Source organism: Solea senegalensis, linkage group LG20 (genome assembly GCF_019176455.1).
Source record: "Solea senegalensis isolate Sse05_10M linkage group LG20, IFAPA_SoseM_1, whole genome shotgun sequence".
Lineage (NCBI taxonomy): Eukaryota > Metazoa > Chordata > Actinopteri > Pleuronectiformes > Soleidae > Solea > Solea senegalensis.
The window spans coordinates 18,014,063-18,031,724 of NC_058039.1; the positions used below are offsets into that span (position 1 = coordinate 18,014,063).

Consider the following 17,662-nt stretch of genomic DNA (forward strand, 5'->3'; position numbering starts at 1 on the left):
AGGTGAAGCAGGAGCGGCTCGCTCACTCATGAATTGTGCATTCCAGTGTGGTACAAACCTGTAAAAGGCACAATTAAGCCTCATACGCACACACACACACACACACACACACACAGCTCACCTGGGTAATGAAAACACAAACATTTGGAGCAGATCCAAACCTTTCGCCTCGAGGCCAAACTTTGAGCACATCAACAGCTTTACGAGGGATTCATGTTGCCATAACATTACATCAGTCAGTGTCCACGGGTAATAGAGCAACCATGTTTCTTCCGGAGACAATTTTATATTTTTTTACATTCTGACAACTCCACACACACACACACACACACACACACCTGTTGTTATATCTTAGTGAGGACACATCATAGACATAAAGTATTCCCTAGCCCAGGGGTGTGCAACCTGTGGCTCTAGAGCCACATGTAGCTCTTCACGGCCTCTGCTGTAGCCCTCCCACTTGTTCACTGTGGTGTGTCGGTCTTAAACGGTTTGTTTTGAGACTGCTGTTGTTTTAGTGGGTCAGTAAATGTTTTAGTGTGTCCGTTATTTTATCAGCGCTGTATTTTGTTATTTTTTAATCTCTGCACTGTGTGTATTTCTCTACACTTTGGATGTTTTTATATACAGAAAGAGCTATACAACTAAAAATGTATTATTATTATTATTATTATTATTATGATTATGAATATCATAAATGTGATATTGAAAAACCTCCCCAAAGCCAACAAAAAAAAAGCCAATTCACTTAAATAAAGTAATGCGTGCATGACGAAATAACACATTTGGAGTCCGGCTGTTATTCCAGACAAGGAACTACATAAAATCCAAATATTGTTGCTTGAAATGTCAACAGATGTCTTAAATTTCACAAGTGCAACAAAATCCCACTCTTTGAAATACAGTATATCAGTATAGAAAACTGTATCTTACCTTAATTGTATGGGTCCAACAGGTTTTTGTGGCTCCACATTCATTTTATTTGGGTGGAGAGGGAACAAAAAAGGCTCTTTTCATAACAGAGGTTGCAGACCCCCTGCACTAACCCCTTACCTTAACTTTAAACATCACAACTAAGTGCCTTAAACTAGGTCTTAGCCCTGAAGAAGCCCTTTAACCCTTAGTGCTCTCACAGCAACGTATAACTCCTTATAAGGACATCCTGTGGTTGTGTTTATAGCTCACACTTTCAGACTTCTGATGGGTTGTTGACTCAAAGTCGTTGAAAAGTCGCTTGGCGAAAAAAAACCTGGGCAGTTGGAAGTGGGAGGGGCTAAAAACTGACGCAAAAAAACTTATAATATATATATTGCATTCTTATAGCCTCTTGTTTTAACATAATAATGGAAAGAAAGCAGCCTAAATACTCTGTGTTCTGAGGGTTAAAGTTGTGGGAGTACAATCTGTATCATGTTTTTCAGTCAAATGTTAAATTACTGTTAATGTTCATACCTTTTTAAATGTAAGTCACTATTATCCACCAAATGTCACCAGACATAAATGTACTTAAATGAAAGTTCTAAACAAACGGAGACACACTCACACACCGTGTTGTTAACAATTTAATTTTATTGTTATTGTTTGTCTCGGATAAAAGCAGATAGAGAGAGGAGCAGTTTTAATCAGGGACCGAGCGCAGCTCTGGAGTTCCTGTCCAGAGCCGGACGAGTCGCCTGTCTGAGGTGAGTATACGTTAACAATACGAGGCAAAACCCCCACTGCAGTAAATGCTACATAACACTGTCCATAATCGTCAACAGTCACAAGAACGGCTGCACGTTTGCTTTGTTTTTCTTCTCGACAGTCAGCCTGTAACACAATCATGACACACAGTTATTCTGAGGTAAACTAGAGTTGGCTAGTGTTGTACTGAGCAAAGAAAACATCTATTACATACTCTATATGTATTATCTATAGTGTTGTGACCATCGTGTCCATGTTACTGGAGCTCAATCTTTACCTTGGCATAGCTTTGGCAACAGGAGGTAACATAGTAGTGCCCAGCAGGGGGCAACGGAGAACAACAAGTAAAACAAAAGTCTGTGTCCATTTCATGAACAGTCAGGGCGTCGTCGCTCCCGAGGCCTTGGGCCGGCGGATATAAGAGGACGACACAGAGATGCAGAGTTATTAATGTTAGCGATTCATATTTTCAAGTTTGACAAATATCGGCTGCTACTACAATCTGAGGGGAGGGAACGCACCCGTGTGGACGTGTTTATAGTTTCTGGGCTACTGTATGTACATGTTTAGAGTCCGGGTCGAATCCACTTTCAAGTGCAGCTTTGCATACGACATACGAACACAACGTCAGCTTAGGTTTTTTAGCTTATTCCAATAGGAGAGAAGGTGCGTGTGTGTGTGTGTGTAGCGCGTGGGCCGACGTGTTTGATCACATTTGTTTTAGTGTTTCGAAAACACTAAAATAATAAAAACAACAACAACAACAATAATAATAATACTAATCAAAAATAAAGGAGGAGAACACCTGCGTGACTCGTGTAGCTTCACGTCACCGGCGGAGCTGAGGTTTGAGACCGATTTTGAGACGTCTACAAAAAGAGCAGCGTTCAGTATAACAAAGAAGACCGATGACAGGAGCTGTGCTGCGACGATCGTACGGTGGACTGGATCTGTCGCAGGCTTGTTCTGCTGCTAATATAAAACAGTATAAATAACGCTCTCTGCTGAGGATGAGTGAAACAAAAAAGCCTACGACACTCACACAAAGGAACCTGGTGCAATTCTTCACACGTCTTTATCCACTATGTTTGGGATTACCTGAGATTCCAGTTGTCCCTCAGGGCTTTTTGTTTTTTTTAAACAGTTTCGATAGCAACAGCACACGTTGATTGGTCGACTGATTTCATCAAATCGACTGATTGAGGTTCGAGTCTTTAATGAGCCAGGTGAGGGCGGGGGAGGGCGGGGGCGGGGTCAAAGACACATTCACGTCATCCCGGTCCTTTTCCTGCCATTTACTTGATCTCCACCCAGCACAACCTGACCTGCAGGCTCAGCACCATCCATCCAACACAAGCTTAAAGAAGTCGCAAAGGCAACGGAAAACTAAACAAAAAAAAAGCTTAGCTTAAAATGGGCGAGGTATCCTTTATATGATTCTCCCTCAAAAGGAATTTATTAGGCTTTTTAATACCATCTTGGAATGCACTATATATTTATATATATATATATATATGTATATATATACGTATGTATAAGTATGTATACAGTATATTGCCGTTAATATAAGCTTTAGGATTACTGTTGATAAATACAGTGGCCTCCTTACGCTCAGAGGCACCTCAGTGAGCTTCAGCACCCGTCTGCCTCTTGATTGTTGGGTGTCACCGCTCCTCGGGGACCTTACACTGGCTGCAGGACGGACGATAACGCTTATGGTTTTCCTTTTTTTTGACTCGTTCCGATTTCAAAAATCCCAGACGGCGGCGGCGGCCGAATCACTCGGGTCACTCCTCGTCCACCGTTTCCCTTTTCGAATCCTCCTCTTTCTGCTCCAGCGCCTGAGGGGTGGGGCTCGGCAGAGCTGCCGCCTCTGTCGTCGCCAGCGACTCCTGTTGCTCGAGGTTCCTCTGGGAGGACGCGTCTTCCTGTGGAAGCACATGAAGTAGATATAGAGTTTTAGGTCCTTTGTTTAATGTAATGGGGCTTTTCCACCGCACAGTACTGCCTCGCCTCGCCTCGGCACGACGCGGTTCGGGTGGTTTTCCATTACAATGTAGTAGCTATAGCGGTAACACACACAAGCGAGTGACTTGTAAAGCAGTTGTTTTCATTTTACTGAAAGATTTCAGACATTTCCTTTGCTAAATGTTGGAGATTAACACACGTTTTGAGGATTTTTTAGTCGTTTTTAACTGATCTACAGTTCAGAATTGTTCAGTTTGATTCTTGTGTCGGACGTCGCGCTCGTGACTCTTCCTGTGACGGCAGTATGGCGACATCATGCGTATTATCGGCTAAGCTGCCAGATAAGGTACTAAAAACACTACCTGGTGTGCTGGGACGCCATAAATGTCCTTTTTTTTGCATAAAGAACAATTTTCCATTTCTAAATTCCTACTCTAGATTTAGAGAGAGAGAGATCTAGGTCCAAAACACCGTGTGTACAGTATCACTGACGTGCGCTTCATCAACACAAACGTCGCAGAACCACGTGTTATGGTCAGAAACTGTGACAGGTGCACAAACACGGGTCCTCACAGCGAGGTGGTCACCAGTTCGATTCCCAGTTCGACAACTTTCTGTTTGGAGTTTGCACGATCTTTTTCTCCAGGTACTTTGGTTCTTTCTCCCACAGTCCAAAAGCACGGCAGATGTTCAGTGGACACGATGGTGACGTGTCCAAGGTCTACTCTGCTTTTTTGCCCCGGGTCAAATTTGGAGCCAAGTGTTTTTCGATATCTTCTTCAGTGTGGGTCGAAGTGGCTCCATGAGGACTAGCGTGACTTTAGTGAAAGGCAGCATAGTGTGTGGGCTTTTTTTTTTTCAAAAAACTCCATTTGGATCAAAACAAGAACTGAACCAAACGTTCTGTACTGAATGAAAACAGCACAAACACTCACATAATTACAATTGCCTCACCTGGTCAGCAAACTCTTGCATCTCTCCGTCCTCGCCGTTTGAGTGGCAGCTTGGACTTGGCACCTCGATTCCGTGGCTTTCCAAAATGGCAGCCTCTGAATTGTGTTAAAACAGGAAATTGAAATTGATTTGAGAACAGAGGAGGCGTGTGGGAGTATAACTGTGCACGTGGATTACTCAGAGTTCACAGATCAGAGATAAAACTGAATCCATGAAACTAACATCTCTGGATATCAGGTCCTCACCGATGTTGGCTCTCCTCTTCATCTCCTTCCGGCGGTTTGCAAACCAGTTGTAGACCTTCAACGCTGTCACGCGCTCAAACTCAGACAGCTTACAGCCTTTTTAATGACAGAGAAGAAAAATCCACTGATGTGTCACATTATCAGATAAGAAATATAGTTCAAGGACTGTACTTTAAGTATTTTTAGAAATAGTCCATTTAATCACTACCTGTAACCCCAAAGTGTGTTAAACCTTAGATTTTAAGAGCCGCAAACGACAGAAGTCTTCGATTAGAAACGGTACCTGGTTTTTGAATGACAGAGTTGCAGGCGCCGGCGATCTCCTCCCTCTTTGCTTCGTCTGGATACTGGTTCTCGATGAAGAAACTGTAAAAGATGAACACGCACAGTTATTGTAAACCGATAAATCACATCATGAGAAGACGGCACCGGTCTGAGCAGAGTGAGCTCGTCGCACAGTTTCACACTTTTAGTCGTCGCCGTACTGAGCCAGAGGACAGAAAGGACAATATTTATTTTATATTTATACAGTGGAGCACCGGGGGAGGGCCTTACTGTAAAGGAAGAGATTAATGGATGCATTAAGTGGATTAATTTTGGCAACTCATGCTTTAATTTCTTAAATCTCTTCTCAGGCTTGTGAATGTTAACACGCTTTAGTAAAGACAACTATATACATCAGCAGATAGAAATCCTTTTATCCCTAACTCTTGACATTCTCCTCGCTCATGTCCCTCCATGCTCGAGGAGGAATCATCGTGTTGCGTTACAAAACACACAGGGATCAGTTTCCCTCAGCCTCCGAGATGCCCTATCCTCCCTCGCTCTCGCGCACACACACACACACATTTGTTTTATATCTTAGTGAGGACACCTTACCCTAACCTTAACCCCCACCTTACCCTAAGACCAGGTCTTAACCCTGAAAAGGCCGTTTAAAGTTGACAAAATATCCTCCCAGAGATGGGTTTGTATGTTTTTATGGACCTCACAAAGATATATACACAAGCACCCACACACACACACACCTTCACCTCTACTGTATCGTCCTTGGGTCGAAACTAGCTCATAAGGATCAGCACTGCAGCAGGATTGCGTAATCCTGGGGGCAGTGCTGGTGAGTGCTGTCTGAGCGCCTTGTGTGGACTCATCACTGCGAGTGTCCCGGTCTGCACCCTCCACTTACAGCAGCCGTGGAATAGAGAAATCAATGCCACGCCAGTGGGTGCAGGAATGCCAGCAGCAGCTGTCTCTCTCTCTGAAACGACTGCCGGGGACAAAAGATGTTTGAGAGACGCGGGGGATACATATTACACCTCATAAAACAACACAAAAAAAAACGGCACCATAAATCAGACGCTTCTAAACCACGACAAAAGGCACAAAGAGTCGCGGCAGCGAGACACGAAAGGACGTTCAACCCGGGGACGATTATTTATGACACTTAAACCACAAGAGATGCTGCTTTTCCTCTAACAACGTGCGCATCCCAGCAAATTCAGTGTGAACAGGCGGCGTGATGATCACTGACAAACCAGAGAACTCAAAAACACCCTTTAATGATTAATCATCATTATCAACAGACAAAACTATCAATGCTGTTGTTGTTTCCCAGACACTTGCTCTCACTTGTAACATGGTTGCCAGCCCCTCAACAAAAGACTCACCTAAAAAAGTCTACAATATTAATAATAATAATAATAATAATAATAATAATAATAATAATCTAAAGAACAGTTCTGTCACCGTTAGGCAGCATTTTTACTTAATTTTACTTTTAGGGTTAGGGTTAGGTTTTACTTACTGTAAACTGCAAATCAAAACCAAAATGTCCCTAAATCAGTAGTAACTGGACTTGTACTCAAAGACTTGAGTTCCCAAATTCAATTTTCATTATTACATTACATTACATGTCATTTAGCAGACGCTTTTATCCAAAGCGACTTACAAAAGTGCATTTAAACATTTGGGTACATATAAGAGCTAGAAGTAAGTAAGAGCTTTTTCTCCTTTAAGGTTGAAGATGGACAACATCCTCCGAGTCTCACCTCTCCATGATGGATTGGCACTCCTTCCTCCACGTGAACCTGCTTCCTCTGCGCAGCCTTAACGGACCGCCCACCATCCCCGCTCTGTCGCCGGCCATGATCCCCGTCCTCCAGTCGGGCTCCTCCTTTACCAGAGAGCGCATTGACAAGGTGGCACCTGCAGGTGGCAGCACATGCGACAAAGACACTTGAGTTGAGTGAGTTTTTTTTTTCTAAGGACAAGAAATCAGAGGGATTCTGTTTGCAGAGGAACCAGCAGATGAGACGGTGGAGACCAGAGAGACTTTCCAGTGTTTTTTATTCCACTGTTGCGTAAGAATTATGCTACGCTTTCACACTATACAGTTCCAGCACGACTCGGCTCAGTTCTACGCGGTTTAGTATGGTTTTCCATTACTATAAACCTCCTCAATGTGGGTGGAGTTGTTAGAGCATGGCTGCATGAAACTACCTTGACTTCATTAGTGACTTGTAAACAGTTATTTTTGGTGTAATTGAATCATTAGAATCAGTTAATTACAAAGATTTGTTGACAGAATCGTTCAGTACTTTCCTGCATGACCGGAGCACAGACTCCATCTGACACACGACTTTCGGCAGTGCTGTCGCTAAATACACCAGACTCCTCGGTTCAATGTTGAGATTTTAGACATTTCCTGTGCTAAATGTTGGAGATCAACACATGTTTTCAGGATTTTTAAGTCTTTTTTATAACTGATCTACAGTTCGGCATTGTTCGTTTTGATTCCAGTGTCGCCCGCTGCACTCATGACTCTTCTAATAGTATCGGCTCAGCTCGCTTGGAACCTCGCAAGAGCAGGTACCAAAAAAAGTACCAGGTGCCGGGAAACTGTGGCTAAGGGAAGGCTCGAGCTGTGCTGGGACTGGGTAGTGGACTTTTGTGCCATAAGTGACTTTTAATGGTGAGACTACACAACAAACGCAGAACTTCTCAAGTCACAGATGTGAAAGCTAACATTGTCTGGATACATTTTGAAAAATATGATTAGCCTGTGTATAATCCTCAAAAAAAGACGCAGATCCCACTGCAATTGGCCCGTATCAGCAAAAAAAAAATGATTATAACAAAGTTTGCTTACAACATACAGTAAGTTTCACCACTCAATTGCAACAGAAATAATCTACTGTAATCTCTTCTCGTTTATCTCTTCAGGAGGAACTCATTCATTCAGAAAATCATTCATTAGCATGGGAGTGAGTTCACAGTCTCAGAGTGGCTTCAGGCGTCGTTCCCCGCCGCGTGCTGCTGCTGAGGCCCGGGCAGAGAGGGACTGGTTACCTGGCTGGGCCTGGGCGGCTGCGGCAGCAGCAGTGTACCACGGCAGCAAGTGCATCAGCAGCTCTCTCTGTCTGCTCCACAAAGGGTTGGGGTTGAGGTTGGTGTTGGGGTTGGGGAGGCTGCCACTTGCCCCTGCTACCGTCCCGTCTCTGTCCCCTCCCCTGGCCCTGGGTGTGGGACTCACGCTGTGCTGGCTTTCACTCCACCTCAGCCCTTCAGTTAGGACAAAACCAATGGTCAGGCAGGCCACAGCCATGGATTAGATTATAGACAGTTTCGCCTCATGTCGTTGGAGACTGAGAGTTTAGTGGATTTACTGACACGCTCCTGTAGACCCGTCTGGCAGTTTTCAGTCATCAAAACATTTTTTTTTTTTTTTTCATTTGCCAATTCTGTTTTTGACATGGTTTTGTGACGGGCAGGTCAATAGGAGCCGTTGTCAGAAAACAAAGCAATGTAACTGCTTTGTCTTTGAATATTATTGCAGAGAAATGTAGTTAATGTTAGTATCATTGTTAAAAGCCTGTTTGTTAGCCATGTAGGAATGAAAACCAGCACCAGAGTACCTCCAGCATCAGGGCTGAGAACTACACCGGAGCCGAGGTAGAGCTTTTGCATGGGAGTGGGGGGGGAAATAAAGGACTAGGATGAAGGGAGAGAGCAGGGATAGCAGATGGTCCGTCGATGGTTTTGTCAAGTTCACAAAACTGGTAGCATGAAGTTGTTGTGTGATTATATCATGATAGGGTTTTATCAAGGACACCTGCTGTTTTGACATAAACCATTCTGTCCTCAACACATTCAGACATGATCAGAGAAACCACGCAGAGACAGTCTAAGGACCTCAGGACGGATAAACCGACCCCCGTCTGATCCACAGCGGTTCCATTCTAATTTTACACTAATCAGCACAATATCAACACTGATCACGACGTGATTAAAGCTTTCACTCTCGCTCGTCTCCTTCTGTCTCGTTCTCTCCGTCACTCCACCACACACAAACGCACGCATACACAAACACGCCGACCGCAGACACCGCAGTTATCGGTCACAAAAGACACAGCCAGGACACAGTTTGATGTCAGGTGTGAGCAGTTGCACTTGAACATGCTAATACCAGCTCTTAACGAGGCCTTCAGCAGCTACTCGTCCAATCTAAACCTACACCAGATGTTTGCAGGTAGACGTAAACCTGTACCCCAAGACACGGCGAGGTCAACACCAAGCCCAGCTGCTACTCTAGCCTGTACAGACAAACAACATTCACGCACTTAAGTTTCATTTCTAAACCAGATGCTTCCATCTTATTGATTAGCATCTCCAGTGACAGGACTGCTTTTATTATTCGTCTTTCCTCTGAAATCGTAGACACGCGTCTCCTCGTGTCCTTCCTTGACCTCGCAGCTCCTCGAAGGCCAGGGGTGGCGTTAGCGTGAGGTACTAAGAGTGTGTTTTGGGGGTTTACCATGCAGGGAGATGAAGATTTAAAAAAAAAAAAAAAGGGTGCACAGATGGAAGGGGGGAAGTTAGCAAGCGGCGGTTTCCCATTCATTAAACACAAGAAATATGATCAGGTTTTAATGCGAGCCTTCCTTTCCAACATTATACTACACTTATCTACTATCAATAACTTGACATTCAACCTTCTGGCCCGCATCAGCACTCTCATAATTAGTCTTCCTCTCACCATACATCCATCATCCCTGTGACAGTCCATATTTTACACATCATCAGCTCCATTATAATAATAATAATAATAATAATAATAATAATAATAATGATCCTGTTCTCCACTGTAACTCACCCTGTGTCTCACCTGGATTATTCCTCTCCAGCAGGTACCAGCGGTAGAAAGCTCTGCGTTTGGAGTCGCTCATCTCCAGGCCCTGCTGCAGCAGCCACTGGGAGATGTAGCTCTGGCTGATCCCTGCGCACATGAGGTACAACATGTTTTCTCGACACATTTAAGACATTGATTTATTTCATGCTGCACCAACACGGCATCCGCACTATTGCGATCGGCCGCGAGCCAGCCGTGGAATACTCCTGTTAAGCTAATGAAACCCGATATCGATACTTGAATTAAGGACATGTGATTTGATGCAAAGTCTTTCCAGGGGAGGACAAAGGAGGGAAAAAAATCACTTTGCTGATGCAAACAATGAACTTGTGAAGTGCAGCATTAGGTTAGAAGCACAGCCGCCGCTGTGGAAGCACCAGCTGCCTATTACTCCTCCTAACCTATTCAAATGATTACAAATCTATTGATAGGTTCCAACTGAGAAATATATTTAGACAGGTACTTATAGGGGCAGGAAATAAGGTTTATTTTTTTCATGTTTGTTTTATGTCAAGACAGACGGAGGCAACATTATGGTAGTTAAGTTTGAAAACTGGAAGAAAACAAGGAAGGTGCAGAATAATAACTTTGCATGTCAGTTAGCTTGGGGGCTAACCTTTCCTTTTTAAGAATAAAGCATGAAATATGTGTCTGAAGAATGATGATAACTGTTGTAGCGGTGTAACAAGCGACAGACAGACAGGCGGACAGACAGAGGGATGGAAAGGCGACACATAATAAATGAGTTGGTTGAGTACGGTGATGGTGGATGCTGTGTGTTGTTTTTATCCGCGATGGCGAGCGCGATGGTAGTAACTGTGTATAAACAACAGAGAGGGCACATTTACCTGTGACTTGGCCAACGATCGCCTGAGAGATCCTGCGATTGTTCAGGAACGTCTTGATCTCTTCTTTCACCAGGTTACTGTCTCTCCTGCAAGAGCAGCACTGTGGTTAAAACGGACGCCTTTGCTCCGACTAACCTTATTCACTGCTGCTTCTCTTTTCTCAGCCATCCCCAAACACCTGACCTGAATTAACTCCACTAAAAATCTGGTGAACCAGTCTGCTCCTCTGGGGAGAGTGACTGTCATTATCTGATGTTAAAATACTCTTTCTTTGTCTCCTCTTTGCGTTTAAACTCATTCTCACCCACCACTAATTCCTCTCTGGCTCCCTCTACACTACGGTCAGCAACACTTGTGTCCCTTCTCACCTCATGTACTCCTCCACCTTCTCCTCCAGGTCCCACTCCTCCTCTCCCATCATGTCATAACTGAACGACCGCTGTACTGCCACACTGGGAGGGTACAGGGGCGGAGGTGAGGCCTCGTAGCTGTGGCTGGGGGACAACGCCGCGCCGTCAAGGCCGGAGGTCTGCGTGGTGGCAGAGGCCAGGGACAGCGAGGAGGACGAAGACGACGACGAGGACGGAGCTGGAGCGGCGGCGGCGGGGGCGATGTTATTGGACGGGACCGGCTGCGAATCGCAGTGTGACTGGCGGTGGTCTGGGTCCAGCCTCTCCAGGGACTCCAGAGCGTGGATGATCTGAGGTTTGGTCATGCCGGACAAACGCAGGCGCTGCAGGAGGTCAATCTGTTCGATGGTGTAGCGTGGCTCGACCTCACAGCACTCCATTCTAGCATCTGCAATACACAATGGGGGGGGGGGCGAATTTTGCAAGTGAACACGAGACTAGCTTTTTGAATGAAATACAAGACCAATTTTGAAAGTGAATATGAACCAACTGCAGCTCTATTAATACACCAAAGCTGTGCACGGCTGTGTGGATTTCTCACTAGATAAACAAGTCAGACACTGCTATATTTATCTTTTCTCTGCACCTTTCATACATCTTAAATATGTTGCAGGAGGTTTCAGATCGTGCACGAGAACTGCCACACGAGTAAAGATTTATTAATAGATGAATACACACACACACACACACATTCAAAGCTGAATTAAAATACAACACATCCTTTGTTGGGGTTCGTTTATCTTGAATACAACACTTTATATAATTTGTTTTTCAACAACAAATACGTTGTTAAGACTGACTTAACAAAACTTAACTTCGGGAAAGAAACAGACTGCATTCTCCTCTGAAGAACCTGGGTCGTTAAAACATTTTGGCAACCTGTCTTAACACTTGGCACAGGCACTTCGGCCTAACCTTGCTCCATTTGTACAAAGTGGAATTAAAGTAAGATCACCCTGGGATACATAGCCTAGCATCAGGTCCTATCAGCTTAGTCATGGCCATCTATCCTCTCTGTACATACACGCTTATCTGATGCAGAGCTGTGGGGGAACGTAATTCTAACATCCTCTAATAAGTGTCGCGCCTACAACAGTGTAAACACTGCTCTGAACTCACTTAGAGAATCTATATATTTGACATGACCTTGGTTAGTTAGAGAGGTGAGACACCGGGGACAACGTGACTTTAATTACAAGTCTTTTATTTACAACCCACTCTTCAATCAAGTGTGCACTTCTACCAAACATAGCACAATACACAGCTATTCATAATAAATGGTCTTCATTCACCAGGACAATCATTTATCTGGGTGCTAATGTGGATACCATGTGCATTTGTTGATCATGTAGATTTTTACACACACAATTCAGCTTCAGGTGTTGTTAACAGTAACAGAAGTGAAGTCTTTCAAAAGTCAGCCTGTGTTTTCACTTCGCACAACTAATTCAACACCAAAGTTGCGTTCGGCTTCAAAATAAGATTTAAAATATAAAAATGCCCTCCTGATATCGGGGCGTATTGTCTTACCTGACGGAGGTGGTGACACAGACAGGCGCCCCGGGAGTGGTTCAGTGCGTGGGGTCGCAGCGGGGACACACCACTGTCGCATGGCTGGGCTCAGAGTTTCAGCTCGGCCGGACCTCTGGAGAGAAACACGGGGGTGATTTGCTGCAGTGTGTGCGCTGCGCTCACGGAGCTCTCATTAGCATGTTGGCTAACCCGCAACACGGCACATTACTTGTTAGCTGGCTACGGTGGCTAAGCTAAGCTAATGCCGATAACTCCCCTCGGTTCCCCTGAGCAGCAGCGGCGGCGGCGTCCACATCCATAGCGACTATTTTTGTTGTCAAGTTCAACACAATGAGTCAAAGACAAAAGGCGGAAGTGCTGCAATGTAATATCCACAATAAAAGAAAAAAAACGTTTTTCCCCTAACTTTACTTCAGAGCATACATTTGGACATAAAACAGTCATCATATTCACAACAAGACGAAAGTATCTTCTCACAGATCACACATATAATCGTTATCATTTAAAATGTTATTAAAATGAAAATATGAAATTACCATTCCCTCTCATATCGCAATTTCATGTCAAAATAGCTTCAACACCAACTGGTTTAGTTAGTACAATGTAACTCATACTAGCCTAGTTAATAGCATTAAAGGTATCGTTTGGGGTTTTTGAAAGGGCATGACGCTATAAGAAGCTTATGCAAAGTTAGTGTGAAAGCTCATGACATGTAAACACATTAATGGCACATTCTGTCCATACTCTTAACTGATTTTGGTTCCTATCCATAACCTTTAAAAAAAGGGGCCAACTATTAAGGCCATATACCTGTATTTGTGCACTGATTAAAACATCACAAGTGATAATTGTCACATGATATTGTGATGCTATAACAACATAATTAACCTTGCAAAAACATTAAAATCATTACCAAAAGAGGTTAAAATGTGTTTACACGTACTTAGGATACAATTACAAGTCAACGTTAGTCGAGTTAATAAGTCATGATTCATTATTGATAGTAGGTGATCTTCGTTGTTGACGACCGTAGAAGTAGCCACGTAGGCTACATGTGCTTTTATTTTGAAGGGCACAGGGAACAGCTGCCGAGTCTAGCATGTAACTTAACCCTACAGTCTGTCCAGTCTGCCTCGGTTTACAAACTTACCTGAAACTTTGACCACAGAGGTTACGCCGTCATTGTGGCAGCACGTCAGATAAGCTACTATGTGCGAAACCCCTGCAGATAAACGCGGCACACACCGCTCGCGTGTAAAGGTTGACGGGTCTGGCAACCTGCTAGTTGCTAACGAGTTAGCTCCGTGGCTAGCGGAGTTAGCTGGTAGCTAGCACCGGATTGTCCCACCGCAGGCACTCGGAGCCGCTCTCCTTACCTCGCGCTGCCGTGGAGAGACCGCAGCCGCCGGCTGTGCGGAGAAGGGAAGGTGATGGAAAGTGTGGAGGAAAGTGTCGCTCCACTTTGACCCCGCTCAGTAAACTAACTCCTCGGGCCGAAGCTGACGGTTCACGGACGTGGGAGAGGGTTAACGTTGCAGGGTCATATTGTCTTTCTGTTTCTATGCAGTAGAGGAATTGTGTATGTAAATGTCTCAATATATGACCCATTACCCCCGACACAAGTCAAGCCAGCAACAACTGAGACTGTGATTTCCGGCTATACTGTACCTACTGTAAAATCCCATTGCTCAAATTAAACACTTTAGACTCGCCACAGTGAACACAAGGGTGACTTTTTGAGTTAGTTATGCAGAAACAACACCAACAACACATGTTCGTGTGTTTTTAGGCTGCTATGAAGGGAGTCTATGGGTTTTCAACAGTTATTTATTCTTTTATTTTGTCCGCTAAAGGAAATGATTTGACTAAATAGATGCGGCTTGACGCAGCAGCGCGCAGCCTGCTCGCCGTCACAGACAGTGATATTACAACACGTACCAGTCTAAACATGACGTCACACAAGTTCTCGCAGTGACTGCACTTACGTCAAATTAGGGCTGAACAATTCACTGAAACTTGATCAAAATGCAGTAATATTGGTTAAAACCTCAATGTGTGTCAGATTACCTTTTCAGATTAAAATAACTGCTCTGACAAACATGCGTCATATTCTACTAAAAGAAGAACATAATCTCACAGATCACAAATATTGCAGTCGTTATTTTAAATTCTCTCATGTCACTTTTCAATTTCAGTCAAAATAATTGCAATCAGATACTCCAACTGTGGACACAAAAAAGTGATAATAATGTGACATTTGCTTTGATTGAAAGCTTATTTTCCGTAAAAAACTGGTAACATTGACTGGTTTAGTGAATGCAATGTAACTCATAATAGCCTAGTTAATAATGTTATATATGGTCGAATAAGGACAGCAAAGGAAATACTGTATGAGATATCTGTAAGATTCAATGTCTTTTGGAGAACTGTGACATGTATGAATGAGAATATAGACATCTTTTCAGTGGTGTACAATTTCTATAGTATAAAGTATAACTCTGACCTTCCTCATTGTAATCGCTTAGTAACTCTGGTTCTATTGTTTCACAGTCAGCTAGAGTCAAAGGAATACTGGATCCTGTAGTGTCCTGGAGTCCCATCTGAGTGCTGGACAGTATGCTTGGATACGATATACAAAACAATACACAAATCATTTTATCAGTGACAAGTGGCACTTTGAGTTTACCAATTGTCTTTGCACTTACTGTCAAACAAAGTCATGTTCATTCATTTAACCTGTAGAACCATGAACATGTGTACACTGTAGTCATGTGAAGTAGCGTCTCGCTCTCTCTGTGTTTGCTTTCTCCAGTTTTGCTCCCTCCCCTTTAACCTGTGCCAAGAAGGCAGCGGTAATAAGAACTATATTCAGGAGCCTTTGCTCAGATCAGTGAGTCCAAGCCGTCTGTTATCCAGCTCTCAGCTGATATATTCTGCCCCATATTCTGGGGTGTTTATATATTTATATTTTTTTTAAGTCTTTGTGGGGGGTTCAGCCGAGTATCTGAGACAACATCATGAACTGGGGATTCCTCGAGGGTCTCCTTAGCGGGGTGAACAAGTACTCGACAGCATTAGGTCGTATCTGGCTGGCCATTGTTTTCATTTTCAGGCTTTTGGTTTTCCTGGTGGCCTGTGAGAAGGTGTGGGGCGACGAGCAGAAGGACTTCGACTGCAACACCCGGCAGCCCGGTTGCTACAACGTCTGCTATGACCACTACTTCCCCGTGTCCCACACTCGCCTCTGGGCTCTCCAGCTGATCTTTGTCACCTGCCCGTCCCTCCTTGTCACTCTGCACGTGGCCTACAGAGAAGACCGCGAGCGCAAGCACCGGCTGAAGCACGGAGAAGACTGCACCCCTTTGTACCACAACACGGGCAAGAAGCGAGGGGGTCTCTGGTGGACCTACTTCCTCAGCCTGCTGTTCAAGGTAGCGGTGGACACTCTGTTTGTCTTCCTTGTCTTCTACATCTATGAGGCCACTTTCTTCCCTCCAGTCATCAAATGTAGTGAAGACCCATGCCCGAATGTGGTGGACTGCTTCATTGCCAGGTAAGAACAGAAGACGTTCTAAATGATCGTCTGTGTTTCTTTACCACAATGGTTCTGCAATAACGCAGCACTCCCTCTAACGTTTGACCCCCTTTTCTCCAGGCCAACAGAGAAGAGGATTTTCACCGTCTTCATGGTGGTGACCAGCATTGTGTGCATCGTCCTCACTCTCTGTGAGATCGTCTACCTGTGTGGGAAGAGGTTCTGGGAGTGTTGTGGAGGAGGGTCTCCCTCCGCGAGGGAAAACTCCTTAATGATGACCAGAACTCATCTAAACGGGAAGGAAGACTCGCTGCGCAAGGAAGCGGCCCCCGAGACGGCCAAGATGTTTGACGGAAAATCGGAGAAAGCGAGCTCAGCCCCGGCGTACAGCATCGCCGTCTCCTGAGAGACGTTGACATGGCAGCAACTGCATGTACAATGTCAAGCACACACAACACTGGAATAAAGACAGATGAAGATGAAGATGATTGTACTGTGTTTTCTAAAATAAATGAGTATTTTGTGAATTTGCTGTTGTCCCATTTTTAATCCCTAAAAAAAAATGTGTTACCTAAACTGACATGTGCATTATTTAGGTGTTTTGTGAAGACAAATGTGTAGAGAGTAGATTGAATATGAACAACATGTTTTCAGATGTTAGATTATATCTTCAAATATAATCATTAAAAACATGATCATCATGCGATGGGAGTAGCGTTATTGACAGAAGGTGATAAACTCACCACTCCTACACCACATTCAGACAACCTTAATGGTAATTAATAATCCTGCATTCCTGTCAGGACTGAACAAGTGCAGGTTTGTAAAGCCGCGTATCATAAAACTGAGTGTACAGTGTGCTAACAAGGCTGTGCCTGTTGTACATTCTGATAAAAACGAATATTTTTGATAATCTGATGTTGGGACACTGGCTCCTCGTATCTCAGGTGTTCGCTAATGGACCATTTGCACAAATAAATGTTAGGTGGTGGCCCTGATTAATCAAAGGAGCATATCTCCATGTCGCCGTCACTTCATGGCACTGATATGAAGTCACCTTAAGCCGTGTCACCTTTGTTATTTGCACACACGTTATGTAATTTTTTTACATTTTTTTTTACTTGTACATGTCATTTAGCAGACGCGTTTATCCAAAGCAACTTACAAGGGAACTGAGTACAACCTGCCAGGGTTGGAGTTGAACTTGCAACCATGAATTCTTTTGCAGACAGAGAACTGGTCTTAACCACTGAGTCTCTGTTCACTCATTTAGGTGAAACTTGTTTTTTGCTCCACAG

At 44.0% G+C, this 17,662-nt stretch overlaps 2 protein-coding genes across 8 annotated transcripts; one reads left to right on the plus strand and one right to left on the minus strand.

The window, feature by feature from the left end:
- Positions 1-1,549: 1,549 nt before the first annotated feature.
- Positions 1,550-12,908, minus strand: zgc:91944 (uncharacterized protein LOC436941 homolog). 7 transcript variants are annotated; one of them, XM_044052766.1, is made up of 10 exons: positions 12,827-12,908; positions 11,255-11,684; positions 10,887-10,972; positions 10,015-10,125; positions 8,199-8,411; positions 6,899-7,055; positions 5,134-5,216; positions 4,851-4,946; positions 4,606-4,700; positions 1,550-3,611 (listed from the first exon to the last, which is right to left on the minus strand). In XM_044052766.1, exons 1-10 carry the CDS (start codon positions 12,906-12,908, stop codon positions 3,471-3,473), a joined length of 1,494 nt encoding a protein of 497 aa, XP_043908701.1. In that variant the 3' UTR covers positions 1,550-3,470. The 7 variants fall into 7 exon arrangements, with proteins under 7 accessions (XP_043908701.1, XP_043908699.1, XP_043908700.1 ...); XM_044052764.1 differs by having other exon boundaries at positions 4,828-4,946; XM_044052765.1 differs by having other exon boundaries at positions 10,003-10,125.
- Positions 12,909-14,433: 1,525 nt separating this feature from the next.
- On the plus strand, positions 14,434-16,985 carry LOC122786452 (gap junction beta-4 protein-like). The gene is made up of 2 exons (XM_044052771.1): positions 14,434-16,382; positions 16,485-16,985. Exons 1-2 carry the CDS (start codon positions 15,847-15,849, stop codon positions 16,768-16,770), a joined length of 822 nt encoding a protein of 273 aa, XP_043908706.1. The 5' UTR covers positions 14,434-15,846; the 3' UTR covers positions 16,771-16,985.
- The last annotated feature ends 677 nt before the right edge of the window (positions 16,986-17,662 follow it).

Excerpts from the sequence above, each read along its gene's own strand:
- LOC122786452 (XM_044052771.1), top strand. The coding sequence starts at position 15,847 with ATGAACTGGGGATTCCTCGAGGGTCTCCTTAGCGGGGTGAACAAGTAC. Across the intron at positions 16,383-16,484 it reads GTGGACTGCTTCATTGCCAG|GCCAACAGAGAAGAGGATTT; the intron begins GTAAGAACAGAA and ends CCTTTTCTCCAG.
- zgc:91944 (XM_044052763.1), bottom strand. The coding sequence starts at position 12,908 with ATGCGACAGTGGTGTGTCCCCGCTGCGACCCCACGCACTGAACCACTC. Across the intron at positions 7,056-8,198 it reads AGCCGCCCAGGCCCAGCCAG|GTGCCACCTTGTCAATGCGC; the intron begins GTAACCAGTCCC and ends TGCCACCTGCAG. Across the intron at positions 4,701-4,827 it reads AGGACCTGATATCCAGAGAT|AGGCTGCCATTTTGGAAAGC; the intron begins GTTAGTTTCATG and ends AACACAATTCAG.